The sequence below is a fragment of the Danio aesculapii genome, chromosome 13 (assembly GCF_903798145.1).
Source record: "Danio aesculapii chromosome 13, fDanAes4.1, whole genome shotgun sequence".
Classification (NCBI taxonomy): domain Eukaryota; kingdom Metazoa; phylum Chordata; class Actinopteri; order Cypriniformes; family Danionidae; genus Danio; species Danio aesculapii.
In genome coordinates this window covers 13,281,253-13,302,839 of record NC_079447.1, presented here as the reverse complement: position 1 = coordinate 13,302,839, position 21,587 = coordinate 13,281,253, and the positions used below count along the sequence as shown (strand labels likewise).

At 37.5% G+C, this 21,587-nt stretch overlaps 1 protein-coding gene across 1 annotated transcript in view; it reads left to right on the top strand.

Annotated features, from left to right (window-relative positions):
- Positions 1-21,047: 21,047 nt before the first annotated feature.
- golga7bb (golgin A7 family, member Bb) overlaps positions 21,048-21,587 on the top strand; it is a 42,044-nt gene continuing 41,504 nt past the window's right edge. The window contains exon 1 of the mRNA XM_056471128.1: positions 21,048-21,227. Coding sequence (XP_056327103.1) covers positions 21,048-21,227 — 180 coding nt within the window. The remainder of the gene's footprint in view (positions 21,228-21,587) is intronic.

Here is a 21,587-nt window from a genome sequence, read left to right as displayed (position 1 = left end):
AATCTTTGTATAACTTTAAAAATCTAGTTGAGACCTGATTAACTTATTAAAATAAAATTAAAACCTGGTGGCGCGGTGGCGCAGTGGGTAGCGATGTCGCCTCACAGCAAGAAGGTTGCTGATTCAAGCCTTGACTGGGTCAGTTGGCAATTCTGTGTGGAGTTTGCATGTTCTTCCCGTGTTCGTGTGGGTTTCCTACGGCTGCTCAGGTTTCCCCCACAGTTCAAAGACATGCACTATAGCTGAGTAAGCCAAATTGACCGTAATATATGTGTGTGAATGAGAGTGCTTGGGTGTTTCTCAGTCATAGGTTGCAGCTGGAAGGGCATCTGCTGTGTAAAACATATGCTGGATAAGTTGGCGGTTCATTCCGCTGTGGCGACCCCTGATTAATAAAGGGACTAAGCCAAAAAGAAAATGAATGAATGAACATTAAAACCTTTGTTGTCATGACTTTTTGTCATATCAGTTTTTACAGTGTGTAGTCCACCACTCTTGTTTTAGTTGCCAAGTATTCACATCCTGCCTTTATTCTAAACACATCTCCGTACGTTATATAAGCCCATTTTTGCACTTTATTTCAAAACTTTTTCTTTCAAAACAATCTTCAAAAGTTTCAGCTTTCAGGCCCCCAAAATACTACTGTTGTGTAAATGAATGGCATTAATGCATTAAGGTTTTCCATTTTCATGCAAAAACAGTATTGTGTAAATGCTCCCCTAGACTGAGACGCTTTAGGCCACAAGTTGTTGCTTTCTGATGTAAAACTGAGCTTTGCCTTTTGCAGAAAAAACATCCTGACACTCAAACCGAATTGTTCTGTAGAATATCTGATATGAGGGGGAAAAAAAGTAGCCTGAATGTGCTTTTATCTAAATGAATAATGTTACTCCTGCAATGGATAAAAGATGGATTTTAATGCCTCATTATATAACACATCTCAACAAAACTGAGCTATTTTATAAACATCCATCTTAAGAAAGATTGTGGTCTGAGCATTGAAGTAATCGGTTTAGATTAATCAGAAACAGACAAGAAGCCGTTCGACCCGCCAAAACCCTCCGCAAACACAATAGCGTCCCAGCACAGCTAAACTCATCAAAACAGCACTTCTTTCACCACATTAGTGTTGTTCTTCCAGCTATTAGCATGATTTTAATCACTAAACAGCATGTGTGCTTACGGTTTGGCTTTTGTAGTGACAATTACATTAATTGTGTCCTCACAGTCCTACTTACGCATTTTTCATTATTATTTTTTAATACTGAACTCTTAGTAACAGTATATGCAGTTGAGGGCTAAATTATTAGCCCTCCTGTAAAATTTATGTTCTTTTTCAGATATTTCTCAAGCCATGCTTAATGGAGCAAGGACATTTTCACTGTATTTTAAGGTCAATATTATTAGCCCATGTTCTCCATTTGGCAACAGAGCAAGCCATTGTTATACAAAAAAATGTATTAACCTGACTTGCCTAGTTAATCTAGTTAAGTCTTTATATTAAACTGAATACTACTATCTTACAGTAGTAAAATATTATCTACTGTCACCATGGAAAAGACAAAAGAAATTAGTTGTTAGAAATTAGTTATTAAAGTTATTATGTTTAGAAATGTGTTGAAAAAATCTCTTCGTTAAGGCTGCACAGTTTTGGAAAAATCTGATTTTGCGATATACTATTTTTCTGCAATAAATATCGCGATATGAATACAGTTTCACAAGATGGGCTGAATAGCTTCATTTGACGGTTTTCTGTGCAGTTTAACAATATTCAGGTACAAAATTTAATGATATATAATAATGCATTTCCCAGTGATGGGTTGCAGCTGGAAGGGCACGCAAATGCTGAATAAGTTGGCGGTTCATTCCGCTGTGGTGACCCCAGATTAATAAAGGGACTGAGCCGAAAAGAAAATGAATGAATGAATGATAATGCAAAAAAATGCTTTTCTTTCTTTGCTTTGTCTCATTTCTAGTCCAAATATCCAAAAATTGCAGGCTCATTCTTAAAACGTAGCCCAATATACATTTCTGGAGATCATGAATTATGTAGCCAGAGCTACGTATGGCTGCATTTCATTTTTAAAATGAACGATACTGATGCTGTTCCTTTTTGAGGTACCAGCTGACCGTTTACCTCCGTATGGATGGCTTTCCCCCTGTTACCAGTTTGTCCAGTAGCTCGCAATGTACGTCGGTGCACTTGAGACACACAGAGGAGTTGAGCATGATGATGGGGTTCGAGTCCGGCGAAGAACAGTTCCATAAAGCAGGTAAGACAAAAACAAATGCCAAAAAATAAAATAAACAAGTAAATAACAGGGTGAGAACGTGGTAAAATCTGAAAACGTGGTAAAAATCAGGCAAGTGCTTTTCTTTTCTGGATTGCTTTTTAAAACTTTAGGGAAATAGGTAGGATCTCAAAAAACATACACAGCGGCCTTTGGTGGATTTGCAAAAATAAAAACTGCAAAAAAAGATAGCTCCTTGGACATATTTGGTGCTCTCCAGAAATGTATATAGGGGTACGTAATCAGAATGAGCCTGGGTTTAAAAATTCTTAGATAAAGTAAAAACATTGTTTTGTTTTCACAAGACATAAGTCAAAATAAATAGTTTTTTCCTTAAAAAAAACAAATTATCTGCCAATGAGGTAAGTAAAATAATCTTGTTTTAGCATGGACACTTAGATATTTGGATTAGAACCGAGACAAAAACTATAAGTAAAAACACATTTTTTTGCATAAATCGTATCAATTATGTATAACTAATATAAATACAATAAATCTTTGTTACAAACATCCTCCAAGCATCATCATTTTTTGTGTGCAAATGTTCTAAACTGTCTTGAAATGCTCAGTCACAGGCATTAAAAACACATAACCTTTAGTCTATTGTGGTTAAAGCCGTGACTTTACAAATCACATGTGTTCTGTAGCTCCTAGTCAACTATAATTCAGACTCTTGCGATGTGACTATTGCAGATGCACACATTGCGATATCGATACTGAAATGTTATATTGTGCAGCCCTACTCTCAGCACAATTAAAATTATAGTTCTATATTAATTCTTACTTCCAATACCTCAACTAAAAGACATTTCAGATGTGGTGTCTGCAACAGAATGGAGATCTAAACTGATCTAAACCTCAAGCTGGACAGATACGAAAAGCTGCATGCGAGTTCATTTAGCGTTTGAGTTCACTTTTAAAAGGGCCGCAGGGGCCTGTGAAAGACCCCTAGTTTTACGATACCACTCCTCTGTGCAGAAAGAATTCACAGTTCATTTTATTTTCAGTTACAGCAGATGTACTGATGAATTGTTTTTCCTGGTAAAGATGCTCGTCACTGTTAAACCCATATTTTGACAGGTTTACAGCTGCTGTTCAATATGCTTGACACGTCTGCCAAAATCCCTCATATCTTTACAGTTCTAATTGAATGCTTTCCATTTTACAGGGTACAACTCTACTACAGGGTTGTGGAGACAATGGTGTTAAGAATAAATTATGAAATATGTTTCATTTCTCCTTTATGGACAGTATTTACTCAGATATTACACATTATAAACACTTTCATTGTCAATATGTGCTTCTTGTTAAAGTTATAACTCAGATAAAGATGGTAAATTTGCACATGTTGCAGTATAAATAAATAAAAAAAATGTTTATACACTACCATTCAAATGTTTAGTCTGTAAAGTTGTATTATTTCTGCTCACCAAGGTTGTATTTATTTGATAAAAATAAAAATCATGAAAGTAACAAAAAACATAAAAGTTGGATAAAAATATGTTGCTCAAGGCTTAAATGCAGAGGAAATGAAGCCTTTTCAGTTGGAGTTAGTTTGCCTGTACAACTTAAAATGATCTCCTATTTATCAGATTTCAAATCTCTGCTTAAAGCCCACCTGAAATCAAAATTTACAACGCTTATTTATTTTTTATTATTATTATTATTTTTTTTTATTAGAATATTCCAGTAGTACACAAAATGGGATCACATACAAATAAAACTAAACAACAACAAAAACATGAAGACACAATGTGTGCCTGCGTGTTTGTGCATGTAAAGGTAACTAGGTGGATGGTAAGAGTACATACATATGGGAAAAAAATAAATAAATTAGCTTAAAGGGGCTAATAATTAAAAACTGCTTTTATTCCAGCCGAAATTAAACAAATAAAGCTTTCTCCATAAGAAAAGATATTATCAGACATACTGTGAAAATTTCATTGCTCTGTCAAACATCATTTAGGAAATATTTAAAAAAGAAAAAAAAAATTCAAAGGGGGGCTAATGATAATTCTGACTTCAACTGTGTGTGTGTATATATATATATATATATATATATATATATATATATATATATATATATATATATATATATATATATATATATATATATATATATATATATATATATATATATATATATATATACACAACAATGATAGCAATGTAATGATAGTAGCTAATAATGAAAAGAAAGGACAACAGTAATAACGACTGACAACAACAATAATAATAATTACAAGTACTACACCAACTACTACTACTACTACTACAGAAAATTACTAATATACTACTACAATGACTACTACTATTGATAGTACTACAACGTCTACTACAACTGATACTAATACAACAACATTTACCACTACTACTAGTAAAATAGTACAATGCTTATTTAGATAGCGCATACTGTTATTTTTTTTAGGTGAAAGAATTAATCTGTGCAAGTTATTTCACTGAAAACCTTATTTTGGTAATCTTCAATCAAAGTCTGATTATTTCTTTCGTGTTTGGAGTGGTGACCTGCCTCCGTTGACATGATTTTGATGGCTTCAGCCACAATATTCTTAACCACATCCCTCTAACCATTAGTTTGCTATGAAGAAATGATGTGCCCTACTCTATTGTAGCATTTTTCTGCTGTTTTTAGGTCCTTTTCACACTACACGGATTGCTTTGGTCTGAACAAGTTGAAAAGAACCAAAATGAAGCCATGTGACAAAACCCACATCACTCATTGACCAGATGTTATTAAACGTATGTAAAACTGCTTTTCGATTGATGCTAATGGAACTCCCGCAAGTAAACAAACCTGCCGACACAAAATGTCACTTTTTACTATGGAGGGACGACTGCGCTGGCTGTTTGTATCTCTGGTTATAGCATACTATATAGATTGTATACATCACTTTAGACAAACTATAAATTTTGAGAATGAAGAGCAGCTGCGGCTGGAAAACAATGTTTTAATGCATTGCAAACGGCGAAGGCGCATTGCAAGTCATTTCAGGAGGAGGCATGAATTAATTTAGCTAAACTGCGACATGGTCATCTTCCGGAAATATTACCAACGATCCATCAGGTAATGTTTTTCCCTCTCTCTCTCTGTTTAAAATAGTTGGTAAAGTGCTGTCAACAAATATCTTTCCTCCATATGCACAGCACATTAGACTACGGCAGCTGGATTAGTCCAAAAAGGTGCAGTACTTTTTGTGGTTGGGTCTGTTCTAGTTCGAATCATGTTCTTACCACAAATGAACCACTCCAGGGTTCATTTGAAAGCTCTTCAAGGAGGTCTTGGTATGCTTTTTTGGTCCGCTTTTGGTGGGATGTTTTCACATCTGTCCAAATGAACCGCACCAAGAAGGGGAAAACGAACTCTAGTGTGATTCAACCAAACTAAATAAGGCAGGCGTTAAAACAAGTAAAATAATTAACCACGATGAGTTTTTGGTCATGTGATCCCAACATTAAATAAAGCATGAAAAACATTCCTAAATTAATAGTTTACCTTACCCAAACATTTAATTTACTCATCCTCAAGTGATTCCAAACCCTTGGGAGATTCTTTTTCTTGTTAAATACAAAAGAAGATACTCTGAAGGATGTAAACTGACAGCCATAGACATCAATATTAAACCAAATTCTATGTCAAGGTCTACTAGTACAGAAAAAGAAAGTCTAGCAGGTTTGGAACAAGTGGAGGATAAGTACAAAGTTCAGATTTTTAGATGAACTATCCTTTTAACATAAAGTACTCATTTCACCATATACAGTATAACGTATTTTTATGGTACACCTTTAGTGTAATATTCCCTTTTGTTCGATTTTGGAATGAAGTAGAGAGATTAACGCAGAATGTGAAATCCACAAGCTGGAGTCTGTGATTATAGCAGCTGCATTGACACAATGACAGGTAATAAAAAAAGTCCAATATCTCATCTAATATCTTTCTACTGCTCCATTTATCTCTCTTGTTTTATCCTGCCAAACGTCCAAACGTCTCCTCTTCATCTTACGCTGATACTTCAGCAACAGTGTTTTCTGCCAGACTTGACTTTGAGTAATCAAATCACAATCCATCAAATGAAGACTTTAATCACATTCCACATTCCTTTCAAGAGTGTGTGTTGTTTTACTGTTCTGCAATGTTGTCATTGGAATTCAGAAGAAACATTTATTCATTTGATTCCTCTGAAGCCTACTAACAACCAGAGTAATGTGATATCGTATTTCATTGTCGAACGCTTTCATGAAGCAATACCACATGCCTTAAACGTTTACCGGGGTGAAACGGTGACAAAGTTAACTTGACCTCTGTGTCTTAAAGGCGTGGTCCACTACAATATCATAGTTTAAACTTTAGTTGAGGTGTAATGTAGCTGTGTGAACATAAACAACATCTCTGAATGTCATACGCTCAAAGTTCAATGCAAAGGGAGACATTGACTTTTACAGAGTTAGCTTAACAAAGCCTACAACAAACAAAGTTTGGGGACTACAAAAATATCCATCCAGGTTAGTGAGTTCACAAACGCTTCAAGTTATGCACATTCACATCACACAGCAAATGGGAGTGGCCAGAGCCGTTGTAATGATAAAGCATGGAAAGCGCTTAATCTAATATCTGCTAATTCCACAGAGCTTGTTCTGTTTCTCTGTTTGAGCTTCCAGAGGACACGACACAAAGAAAGAAGTGCTTACAGTTTAATTTTGATTGTGTTCCAGAGATTTAAACAAAATTTATAGCTAGCATTTGACAAAGGAGAGCTACCAGAATCTCTCTCAGTTCAGTGCTGGATTCGGCTAAAAACTCCTCAAAGAAGGAGCAGCTCCAATGATAATAGACGAAGCTGTGGATTGTGAGACACAGCCTGTGAGTGTTTTTATTTGTTAAAATCGATTTATTACATGCACAGTTTCTAGCGTTAATGGTATGTTGTAGCAGGGACTTAAACAAGGATGTAAACAATGGGAAATGCTGTTTGGCACCGCTAACTATTTAGCTATAAATTCAGATTAATCCATAAATGTGGTTGTCATCTACCGCCCACCGGGTACATTAGGTCACTTCTTAGATGAACTGGATGTTCTTCTCTCATCTTTTTCTGATTATGACACTCCCTTGTTGATGCTAGGTGACTTCAACATCCACATTGAAAGACCTAAAGCTGCTGACTTCCAGACTCTGCTTGCATCTTTTGACCTCCAGATCTATTTACTTCGCCATGCCAGATTTACGCCTGGTGTTTGAGCTGTACAGCATCTCAGAGTCTGTAATCCTGCTACCATTGGCCATATCAAGCCAGTCTTCCTCCAGTCATACTCGCAACAAAACAACCACTCGACATGACAGCATGGTGACACATTAAATACGACCCGACCAGACACTTAAAAGCATTAATTTAACACATTTGTGTCCAATAATGGGTTTTATTTCCGTATTAGTGATCCTGATTGCGAACAATTCATTCTTTTTAACCGGATCTTCTAAGTGAACTGGTTGAACCAGTTCACCAAATCGAACTGAATCATTTGAAACGATTTCTGTCTCCAGTAAGCACTTATCCACAAAGACTTACTTTTTAACATGCCTGACACCCCCCTCTGACTCAAACCAAGAAAAGTACACTGACATCAGCTTTGAGAACAGGTGAACTCATAATAATGCGCATGAGTGATTTAGTGAACCGAATACAAACAGTACATGACAGCCTGCTGTGACTGAACTAAACTTGAATAACTGCAGCGCGAGTAAACCGAGGGCTTAAATGAGAGGATCTGGCGAAACACATGAGTAGTATTTACATAGACTTTTTTATATTTTTACACAGAAAATCTCCAAATAAATTGAAATCAGAAAGCATCCTCTCCCTACTGAAAAATCCAGCTTAAACCAGCCTAGGCTGGTTGGCTGGTTTTAGCTGGTTGACCAGCCTGGTTTTAGAGGGGTTTTGGCCATTTCCAGGCTGGTTTCCAGCCATTTCCAGCCTGGTCTTAGCTGGTCAGGCTGGAAAATGACCAGCTAAAACCAGCTTGACCACCTAGCCAGGCTGGGAGCCCAGCCAAAACCAGCTATGTCCATCTTAAACCAGGCTGGTCAAGCTGGTTTTAGCTGGATTTAGCGGGTCATTTTCCAGCCTGACCAGCGAAGACCAGGCTGGAAAAGGCCAAAACCCCTCTAAAACCAGGCTGGTCAACCAGCTAAAACCAGCCAACCAGCCTAGGCTGGTTTAAGCTGGGTTTTTCAGCAGGGCTTGAAGCATGAGAAATCTGACAAGGCATTTGTTTTGAAAGTGCTAAGGCCATTTTGAGGTTTTGCTGAAGTCCAAACGGCTACATGTGCTGGACAGCTTCATCTGATTGGCCACACACTTTCATGTTGTCTACAGTTTTGTTTTTCCAGTCTGGAAAATAACAAAACTGCTGTTGTTACAAAATAACAGATGCTCATGGTTCACTTCAAATGAAAATAAAACTCAGTTACAATAGCAACTGGCATCAGCATCTGGTTCATTAGTGTCCTTCTTGTGTTTTTAAAATAATTTTAGTTGTCTTTTTTTAAGAACTGCGACATTCATGCCACATAATACTGAAACCAAGAAATTGTAATGAAATAGTTTCATTGTTTTAATAATAATAAAAAAATTATGCATGGTGAAGAATCTAACTAAGGATCCTTGTAGCAAACAATTTTAAAAACTTAAAAATTTAAAATTAAAAAACAAATAAACAGCAAACAAACGATATATGTACAACCACACTAATAATAGACAAGTCCCAGATCGCTTATGACACCACAGTAGCTCACTCGCTCGCCAGGTTAACTGACCCTTAATATCATATAACTTGCAGGGTTTCCACGGAGGACAGTTTTTGGAAAAGTTTTGAAAAACCTGAGGGATAAGTTTGTTAAAACAAAAAAAGAGGCCATGCAAAAGTGGAGACCTGGGTGGTTTTAATATTACAGAATATGTTTTTCCACCATTTAAAGGTTTTACACTGATGTATATGTTACAATTTTGAATTAAAAAATTTACAACTTACAAACTAAATTTAAGTAACAAATTATGTCTTTGATAACTGGAATCAGTATACTGATGCCCAATTTCTAGGCTTTATTGGTGATAATGGTTAGGAATGTTGGACCATTATTGCCTTTTGAGCTTATAAGTAGAGGACAGAAACTAGCCAGACAGTAATGTGTGAATTGTTGAGTGGACAAAATAAAATTAAAAAGTCAGTATTTTTAGTAAGTGTACTTTTTTTTTTTGCTTTTATTCTTGCCATAATAAAAAAAATATAATTGTAGAGCAATATTTAACTTTAATAGATAGAACTGTCTGAGATATGACCAAAAGCAAGTGATGCATCAAAGTTTGATTTAAAAAATCTTGAATGGTTCTAGGGCGACGCAGTGGCGCAGTAGGTAGTGCTGTTGCCTCACAGCAAGAAGGTCGCTGGTTCGAGCCTCGACAGGGTCAGTTGGCGTTTCTGTGTGGAGTTTGCATGTTCTCCCTGAGTTTGCGTGGGTTTCCTTCGGGTGCTCCGGTTTCCCCCACAGTCCAAAGACGTGGTAGAGGTGAATTGGGTAGGCTAAATTGTCCGTAGTGTATGAGTGTGAATAATTGTGTTAGGGCATCCGCTGCGTAAAACATGTGCTGGATAAGTTGGCGGTTCATTCTGCTGTGGCAACGTCATATTAATAAAGGGACTAAGCCGAAAAGAAAAATAATGAATGAATGGTTCTAAAAATTCTTTATAATCATTATAAAAATAATAAAAAACAATTAGTTTCAAAATTTTGAACGATATTAATGATATGACGTAGCTCCATAAACTTTTTACTTCTCTGTTTATCCGTCTGATTTTACTGTCTGTTTTTTTGACTGCCCCCTGTCATTTAAAAGAATATCTCAATGGCAAATGCGTCAAGTATAAAAGCCTCGTCCGTTTCGTGAGGTGCGCGATGCAGCGCCAGGTGAAAGTATAAATCAGCTTAAGATGTTTGTTTGTTTGATTGTTTGTTTGTTTGTTTGTTTTTTTCAGTAGTTCAATTGTGCATCTAACCTGTCTTTAGGACTGTTCAATTTGAATACATTTATTTTACCACAAATTTTATGATTTTTGCATTTTCTCTTTATGTGTATGCATATTTTTTATATTGAGATATCGGTTTTAAATTCAATTCCCAATGGTCTTAAAAAGGTCTTAAAAAGTCTTTTTAAGTCTTTAAAAAGTCTTATAAAGTCTTATACTAAAATAATAGTCTTATACTTATAGTCTGATATCTGCAGAAACCCTGAACTTAATTTATATTTCATATTTGAATGTTGATTTTAGTACACATTCTCAGAAAGCAGTCAAAGACATTTCTTGAACATTTTCTTTCAAAGCAATAATTGTGCTCCGTCATGATAATGTCCCACTGACTACAAGACAGTAACACTAGCCAAACATGTCAACACTGGTCTAATATTACCAAAAGAAATGCCAGATTTCATAAACAATATGCCAAGAGAATGGAAACAACCTTAGGAATGCTCTTCACACACCAAAATCAATAGTCCCACAGCCTGTGAAGTGTTGCAATATGTTTCTCTCACATGTTTCTCCATCTGAATGTGCCTGTGGATCCTACTGAGACTGCAGTGTGATCCAAAGATCATTCCAGGTGGTCAGATTAATATAAAAGAAGAAGAATCTGTTTTTGTTCTGTTTCCTTGGTAACGATGATGTTACTCGTCATCCTCAAGCACATCGTCCGAGGAAGTATACAGTGAGATCCAGAAGTCTGAGTTCACAGTGGAAATCTGGGATTCATATTAGATAGTTGGACAAACAGACATAGACAGACAGAGGGACAGACAGATGGATGGATGCACAGATGTATGAACATGTGGATGGATGGATGGATGGATGGATGGATGGATGGATGGATGGATGGATGGATGGATGGATGGATGGATGGAAGTAAGGATGGTTGGTTGGATGAACAGACAGAAGTAAATATAGACAGATTAATGGATAGATGGATAGCTGGATATATGAATAGATGGATGAACAAATGAAAGACTGAAGTATGGATGGATGGATGGAAGGATGGATGGATGGATGGATGGATGGATGGATGGATGGATGGATGGATGGATGGATGGACGGACGGACGGACGGACGGATGGATGGATGGACGGACGGACGGACGGACGGACGGACGGATGGATGGATGGATAAATGGATAAACATATGAGCAGAAAGAAGTAAAGATAGATAGATTGATGGATGGATGGATAAACAGATGAGCAGAAAGAAGTAAAGATGGATGGATGGCTGGATGGATGGATGGACAGACGTAAAGATAGATAGATTAATGGATGGATGGATGGATGGATGGATGGATGGATGGATGGATAGATGGAGGGATGGAAGTAAGGATGAATGGTTGGATGAACAGACAGAAGTAAATATAGACAGAGTAATGGATAGATAGATAGCTGTATATTTGAATAGATGGGTGAACAAATGAAAGACTGAATGGATGTATGGATGGATGCATAGAAGTATGGATGGATGGATGGATGGATGGATGGATGGATGGATGGATGGATGGATAAACAGATGAGCAGAAAGAAGTAAAGATAGATAGATTAATAGGTGGATGGATGGATGGATAAATGAATAAACATTTGAGCAGAAAGAAGTAAAGATAGATTAATGGGTGGATGGATGGATGGATGGATGGATGGATGGATGAACAGACAGAAGTAAAGATAGATAGATTAATAGATGGATGCATGGATAAATGGATGGATGAACAAAAAGAAGTAAAGATAGATAAATGGATGGATAGATGAATGAATGGATAAATGGATGCATGGATGGATGAACAGACAGGAGTAAAGGTGGATCGATTAATGGGTGGATGGGTGGATGGATGGATGGATGGATAGATGAATGAATGAATGAATGAATGAATGAATGAATGAATGAATGAATGAATGAATGAATGAATGGATTTATGGATGGATGGACGGACAGAAAAATAGACAGGATTAATGGATGGATTGATGAATGACAGGATATATAATAGATAGATGGAAGGATAGATTGATGGATGGATGGATGGATGGATGGACAGACAGAGTCATTTGTAATGTTATGTTCACCTAGTTTAATACTCATCCAATGCATTAAGACGTGATCTGGGCACATTTTATACTGCACATTACAGTTTGTCCGCTATAGAAATCTCTCATGGAAGGTGCCTGTGTGCATCTATTTAGGGAGTTCTATTTATAGCTCTCTTTCTGCAACGTTAGTAACAAGGCACAGTGAGATTACACACTTTATTTTTAACACCTCTATAAAAAGATCCCGTAAACAGTCGTTTTAATGTTTTATTTATAACTGGGATCAAACACTTTTTATTTTCTTCCTCTTCCTTCCTGTAAGACAGACGTTTCTGTGCCAAAAGATGGTGGCATCTGCACAAGACATTTTTTGGCCTAGATGAAAAACAAAGAGGGAGATTCCCCTTCATCGGCTTGCCTCTGGATTTTCATTCACACAGTCTCCGAGTGAATATCAAGAGTAAGCGGATGCTCTTATTTCACCATACTTTCACATTCTATTTTCATTCAGAAAAACTTTTCTGTGACATCTAAAGTGCATATATATGTGAAACGCTGTAAATAACTGATCTCCTTTGATATAAGAGATTTTTTCCTCGTAAATTAAATAAAGCAGCTTTGCTTCCCACGTTTCGTTCAAGGTTGACCTTATATTATCTGACATTCCCCAAGGCGTTTTGCTGTCTTATCAAATAAGCTGTGATTAGTGTACACTTCCTCTGTCTTTTCCCAGATGTGTCATCCCTGAATCTGTGAACGTGTGTGTGTGTCTGTATGCTGTAGGCAATACGCTTTTTTGATTATGTCAGCTCACGTGGGCCTGAAATGCAAATTGTTCTGCTGTTGGATGCAAGGGAAAGTTCTTTTTCTGTGGTGATAATGTGCAGTTACAGTCTTCAGTCAGAGAAAGGAGCAGATGGTATTGTCCTGTGTCCAATGTGATTCAGATTAGCTATGTATGAGTTCCAGCTAAGAAAAGTGACAAATCTTCCTGCTTGGAATGAGGTTTTTTTCAAGAACAGCATCTTTTCTGTTAGGTAAGGTGTTTCACACACCAGCATTTTATGCAGTATATTAAACTAGATTATTAAACACTCCCCTTTTTTGTTTTGTTTTGTTTTTGTGTCAATCTCTTTAAATGCAAATGCTCTTCTGTAAATGGGCTGGAGCCTTTATAATGTGTGCCTCAGATCCTCCAGTAACAGCATGCTAAATACACTTGCCGGCCACTTTATTGGATTTACACCTGTCCAACTGCTCATTAATGTGAGCGGCAGTTCTGTGGGCGCGAATGCCTTGTTGATGCCAGAGGTCAGAGGAGAATGACCAGACTGGTTCCAGCTGATAGAAAGGCAACAGTAACTCAAATAACCACTTCTTACAACAGAGGTATGCAGAAGAGCATCTCTGAATGCACAACGTGTCCAACCTTGAGGCGGATGGGCTACAGCAGCAGAAGACCCGACCCCGGGTGCCACTCCTGTCAGTTAAGAACAGGAAACTAAGGCTACAATTCGCACAGGCTCACCAAAATTGGACAATAGAAGATTGGAAAAACCTTTCCTGGTCTAATGAGTCTCGATTTCCACCGCAGCACTCTGATGGTAGAGTCAGAATTTGGAGTCCACAACATAAAAGCATAAATCCGTGCTGCCTTGTATCAATGGTTCAGGCTGGTGGTGATGGTGTAATGGTGTAGGGGATATTTTCTTGACACACCTTGGGCCCATTAGTACCAATTGAGCATCGTGTCAACGTCACAGCCTACCTGAGTATTGTTGCTGACCATGTCCATCCCTTTATGACCAAAGTGTACCCATCTTCTGATGGCTACTTCCAGAAGGATAACAGGCCATGTCATAAAACGTGAATCATCTCAGACTGGTTCACTGTACTCAAATGACCTCCACAGTCAACAGACCTCAATTCAATAGAGCACGTTTGGGATGTGGTGGAATGGGAGATTCACATCATGGATATGTAACCAACAAATCTGCAGCAATTGTGTGATGCTATCTAGTCAATATGGACCAAAATCTTTAAGGAATATTTCCAGTACCTTGTTGAATCTATGCCACGAAGGATTAAGGCAGTTCTGAAGGCAAAGGGGGTGGATAGATGGATGTTCTGAAGGATTAGAGCTGTTCTGAAGGCAAAATGGGGTCCAACCCTGTTCAAGTAGAGTGTACCTAAAAAGTGGCCAGTGAGTGTATCTACAGGTGTTTTGCAACCTTGTATACATTTTATCCAAATAAACAGACGCAAACCATGCATGCAGAAAGATGGCTCTAAAGCCCAAAAGTATACTTTGTTTCTTTTCCAACTGTGGAAAATTTAGCCTGTTTGAAAGTACAGTAACAATAGAGTGCAAACTGCACTTACATTGTACCTATATAACAAAAATCAGGAGGTTTGCATTCAATACATGCATACTGTACAAAATGAGTATCATCCAAACCATTGTGTGTATAAAATCAGAAGTATACTTTTGGCTTCAGACATTGCATGAGTAATAAACTAGTGTGTGCGTGTGTGTGTTTGTGTGTACGTGTTTTTGTGACATATCAGGACACAAATCTGTATAATGACAGGTATGACAGGTATTACAAGAAGGTGGTGAAATATGCAACATTCTGAAAACATGGCCCTATATCCATTTCTGGAGATTGCAAATTATGTAGCCAGAGCTATGTATGGCTGCATTTCATGTTTAAAATGAACGCTACAGAGTGGTATGATGCCATTTATTTTCTCGCTTACCAGCTGACCACTCACCTCTGTATAGATGGCTTTCCTGCTTTTACCAGTTTGTCTGGTAGCTCTACATATACATCGGCGGACTTGAGACACAGAGGGAAGATGACCACGACAACAGGATTCAAGTCCGGTGAAGAACGGTTCTAGAAAGGCGGTAAGACAAAAGCCAAAAAATAAAATAAACAAGTAAATAATTGGATTAAAATGTGGTAAAATCAGAAAACGTGGTAAAAATCAGGCTGTCGTAAGGGTTTTTCTTTTTCTGGATTGCTTTTCAAATCACTATTGATTGGGTTTAGGGAAGGGGGTGGGTGGGTCATTCGGTGCTTTTTAAAACACTATTAGTTGGGTTCAGCGAACACAAGAACAGCAGCGCGAATGGCACTCGCGAGAGCAATTAGATATCTGAAAAAGCCTACACAGCGACCTCTGGTGGATTTGCGAGAACATCAACTGCAAAAAAACGTAGCTCCTGGGACGTATTTTGCTCTCTCCAGAAATGTATACATGGGTACATAATCCGAATGAGTCTGGGTTGGAAATATTGCTGATGTCCTCATTTCTCAAAAGCTTATAAAGCACAGAATGAACTTTTTTCAGTAAGTAAAACTGTACACAGTTTTCTGTCATGGTTAGGTTTAGTGGTAGGGTGGGGTTAGGGCTATAGAAATGAGAGTTTGTACAGTATAAAAACAATGAAATCCTATTAAATGTATATACACACACACACACACACACACACACACACACACACACACACACACACACACACACACGCACATGCACACACACACACATATATACATATATAAAGTTAATGTATAGCTTGAGAAAGAAAAAACAATGCTAGTCAAGTCTGTGAATGTAAACATTTGGGAAAGAAATACAGTATCCCCTCTAACCCCCCACCCCACCGCCACCCCCAAATACATTCCTGAGTGTGTCCCACTTTCTTAATCACTCCATGTTTCTTGGAAACATTGTGCATTTCAAATTGTGCTTCACACAGTAGAGTGGGCTTGACAAACCTCCTGTAGGAACACTCTTCTCTCTTTATGTACCTGACACTTTACTTAATCTTCATTATTTACTATAAATGTACCACAATCATGTTGCGCTGCTTGCTTCAACCTTAAATACCTCTTTTGCAGAGTATTCAACCTTTAATACCTCACTTGCACAATATTCTGCACAACATTGTCCAGTCTCATGTAAAAGTACTTGTATATGTATAGATAAGTATCTCATAGTATATGTTAGTTATGCATAGTTTTTTTTTTTAAATAGCTCTTATGTCCCATGTTGTGTTTGTATGATTATGTAGCACTGTTGTCCTCTGAGACAAGACATTCCATTCATCTGTATGTCCACACATGTAGCAGATTGACAATAAAGCTCAGCTTGAACTTAAACTAAAGAAACTGTTTTGTTTCTACCTTTAAAATCCAAAAAAGGTCTGCTTATGAAATCTGGATCTGAAGTTTGTCTAATTAATAACAATAGCCCCTTACACACATACAGACCTTTCCGGAAAATTACTGGCAATTTTCAGGAAAGGGATCACGCGTGAACGGGCCCTTTTTGAAAATATCGGTAAATTCGTTGCGGCAATATTCTGGAAAGAGAAGTTGTAACATTACTGTGATTTGCTGGAATGCTGCTCTGTGTGAATGCAGAAGGAAAATTGCAGAAAAGAGCGCGTTCACGATTAGAACACGCTGACATGAGACGTCTACTCCAGCCAATCAGAACAATTAGACACATTCACATCCGCGCTGTTTGCAAAAATAAAAGCCTTAGAATATTTTCCTGACACATTTAGCTGCTTGATGTTAGTCAGATACCGTTTCTATGTTCCTTCTGAATGCCAATGGTGTAAAAAGTATTAATAAAATGCTTATGATAAACGGCTGTTGATTTACCTTCAAGCTCTCCTTCAGTTGCTTGACGTGTGTGCACATGAAGTGGTACTCTGGTGAGCGCCAGCACACACACATATTATGTACATATTGACATGTGAAAGTGTTCCTCCATATGTTTTCATATAAGATGTTCACAATACTTATTCATCCACAGGGTCTGGATGTGTCAAAACTGTGAACATTTAGCTGTGGTGCGCGATTCTGCCTTTGGAAGTATCTGGATCAAAGCAGCTGCATGAATGCTAAAGCTTTAAATTAAAGTGAAACCATCAACAAAAGCCTGACCACTTCTATGTTTACAAATACAAGTGCAGCCGTTTAGAAGTCATTTCTGGTTAAGGATGTCAGAATTTACCGGTATTTTGTAATGGATGTGTGAACGCTCCTTTTCGGAAGAATTCCGGAACACCCGTACCTGTGTGAACAGCACTTTTTTCAATTTACCAGTAAAGTATCAACTGGTAAACTGCTACCTCACGTCTAAAGTTAAAAACCTTGGGTTTCTACTAGACAGTAGTCTAAAACTTGACAAACAAATAAGTAAAATAGTAATTTCAAGTTTTTACCATTCACGAAGACTAGCCAAAGTGAATCCCTTCCAATGCAGGAAGGGCTTTGAAACGACAATTCATGCTTTTATTTCCATCCGATTAGATTATTGTAATTCTTTATAAATTGGTCTACCTTCATTTTCTGTTTCTAGACTTCAAATGGTCAAAAATGCGGCCGCTCGTTTGCTAACGAGTAGCCATAAATATGACCATATCACACCAATATTGCGATCACTAAATTGGTTGCCAGTTCATTTCTGAATAGACTATAAAATTTTACTCTTTGTTTATAAAACCTTGCATAACCTAGCGCCACCGTATCTTTCCAATATGATCACTACTAAGGCCCAAAACAGATCGCTTAGATCAAATTCCGACTGCCAGCTATTGCAAACACCTCAATCTCATCTCAAATGCAGGGTCGATAAAGCCTTTGCAGTTGTGGGTCTGAAACTATGGACTAAGTTCCCATAAAAAAATCAGAATAGCACCCACTCTATTGGTTTTTAAATTGATATTAGACTCATATTTTTTGAGTGCATTTAATATTCCCCTGATGAAGGTTCCAGGCTATATTAAATTGATTCTTTCTTGGTAAACTATTACTGTTGTTACTATTGTTTTATATTGTTGTTTTTATTGAAGTGTATTGCTGTTTTTTTTACCTGCTACTGCTGTTGTACAGCACCTTGGTCAACCAAAGGTTGTAATTAAGTGTGCTCTAGAAATAAACTTTGATTTGAGTTGATTTGATTTGATTTGATTTGAAAGTCGTTCCGGTAATTTTCCACATATCACTGTGTGAAAGGGGCTACTGACACCACAAAAAGAAAAAAGTTTAATGTCAATCTAATGTTTAGGACTGTGCAGTTTAAAAAGTCTGATTTTAAATTCACAGGATTGTTTTTAATCAGTGTAAAATTAAAGGAAACAATTCAGAATTTTTTTACCTTTGTGTGTGTGTGTGGGGGGGGGGGTCCAAGTTTTAAAGCCCTTTACTGTAAAATGCAAGCACTTTGTTTTTTATTAGGCATGCTCATGCTTAAAACATGACTTCTCAGTAGTTTATGCATAGGTCGAAGCGTCCAAACATCAGCATCACGATCAATAAATTTTTAAGAGTCTTTGCCTTTCCTGTGAATTATGCAGTCTGTTTCATGCATGTATGACTCAGGCTGGGCCACCGCAGTGATTGCCAGAGGAAGATATTTTTGCAACAAACAGACCCAGGAAAGAGCCAGCACAACATAAATCTGTCATAATTTATTTTCAGACGGAATATTAAATGTTATGTGTTTAATAGATTAAAAGTATAGGATTTACATCAGACACAGCAACATCCAATTGAACATGCACACATCCCTAAGCACCACCATACTGTGCTGTAGGAATGAACACTTCCACTGGCCTGCAAAAGTCTAGATATTCTGCCAGGGGGTAGCTGTTGAAACTCATCATGGAAGGCATGCATATTGAATCTTTCATGTTGTTTCAATGTATCAGTGTTAACGTACACTTTTACTGTAAGACAAGACTACAAAAAAAAAGGCTTAAGCAGAGGTTGATTTTGGGATTTCTGATTTTTATAACGATAGTGGAGATTAGAGGTAAGAAAAAAAGCCAAATATATAATTCTATTAATTTATATTTTACTGAACACTACATATTCAAGTTTTCAATTCCAATAGATATCTTTAGAGCACAGGTCTCAAACTCAATTGCTGGAGGGCTGCAGCTCTGCACAGTTTTGCTCCAACAGTAATCAAACACAGCTGATCTAGTAGTGTCCAGTAATCTTAGACACCTTGATTAGTTGGATCAACTGTGTTTGATTAGGGTTGGAGCAAAACTGTGCAGGGCTGCGGCCCTCCTGGAACTGAGTTTGAGACCTATGCTTTAGAGTCTTGTCAAATCTATTCATAATCTTGAGACATGCAAGTGTACATGCATTTAACGTTTATTAAAGAATCATGGCGATTGTTATTGTCAGTATTTTGACAGTATTTTTCTCTTTTATAGAATAATTTTTAATATATAAAATGCTAAATGAGCAGGAGTTTGAACCTGGTTTTATCCAATATCCATAAGTGAAGTTTTATAAACTAATTTTGAGAGAAGCATGTGATATGATTGATAACGGCTGGTCTTCCATCTGTATTCAGATATAAACCAATCCAAGGATTAATCCAATCCTACAATAAATAGCCCAAATTCACCTGATACAGTTTATTCATTCATTTTCTTTTTCGGCTGAGTCCCCATATTAATCTGGGGTCGCCAACTTATCCAGCATATGTTTTACACAGCGGATGCCCTTCCAGCTGCAACCCATCACTGGGAAACATCCATAAACACTCATTCACTATGGACACACATACACTATGGACAGTTTTAGCTCACCCAATTTACCTATAGCGCATATCTTTAGACTTGTGGGGGAAACCGGAGCACCCAGAGGAAACCCACGGGAACACGGGGAGAACATGCAAACTCCACACAGAAACGCCAACTGAGCTAGCTGAGGCTTAAACCAGCAACCTTCTTGCTGTGAGGCAACAGCGATACCCACTGCGCCACCGCGTCCCCAGCCTTATACAGTAAAAAATTAAAAAACATGCACATAAAAACACATACATAGACATATTTCCCAAAATGTTTCCCAAACAGAGCAAGCAATTTTTCACAGTATGTTCTATATTAGTTTTCTTCTGGAGAAAGTTTTATTTGTTTTATTTTGGCTAGAATAAAAGCAGTTTTAATTTTTTTTAAACATTTAAAGGTCAGCAATAATAGCCCTCATAAGCATTTTTTATTGTCTACAGAACAAACCATTGCGTTAGAGCTCAAATAAACTTTATAACGCAAAAACATTATGTAAGCATATTAATGCAGCTCTTCTGGGTCAGTCAAATCCGTTGACTGTTGGAACTCAAAATGTTTAAACCAGCTGGTTGAGTTATTAATAAATAACCCAATAAAAGTTAAAAAATAACCCAACGAAGCACCAATTTTTAACTCAACTATTGGGTTAAATAATAACTCAACGTGTTTTAGAGCATATACAATCACTTGCCTAATTACACTAACTTGCCTAGTAAACCTACTTAACCTAATGAAGCCATTAAATTGCACTTTACGCTAAACACTAGTTGCTTGAAAAATATACTTTGTACTGTCATCATGGCAAAAATAAAATTAATCAGTTATTATAAATGAGTTATTAAAACTATTATGTTTAGAATTGTGTTTAAAAATCTTTGAAAGTATGTATGGTTTTTGACGAGGCACTCATTTATATAGCTATTGACGAGATATTCATTGATAAGACACTTTTTAACCTTGTTGTTTAAGTGTTAATCAGGTGGTCCTTTTCCCCCCTTTCTCAGTAGATGCATGTACAGTCTTGAAGTGAAGCACATCTGTTGTAGTCACTCCTCCTCCGTCAGCGGGAGTCGGACGCTGCTCCACCCTCTCCAGCGCCTTCATCTCACCGTCCGTTCACTGTCCCGCGAGTGGAGAGGATTTCAGCACTGGGACAGATCCTCCACCGTCTCCGGCATCATGGCGACAGAGGTAAGATCCATCAACATTCATATGAGCTTCAAGCGAGATGAACAGCGGCTCCGTTTTATGCGCACGGCTTGTATGAAGTTATTTTGACACCTGCTGTGCGAAATCACGGTAATTCCTGTGGACGCGTTCAGGGAATCCAGTTCGCACGCGGTGTTTCAAGACAAGATTTCGTCGACGTGACACGGAGTTTTCCCATTGAAATCCGCCAAAAGTGAAGCATCAATATCTTGTGGTCAAAGCAAATGGATCTGCCGTAGAACGAGTGAGTGATACGGACTGGCTGATGTTTTATTCAGCACCATGGACAGAGACGCAAACATAACGACGCTGAAGTGAAAGTATTTGTTACGCGGCTTTCTA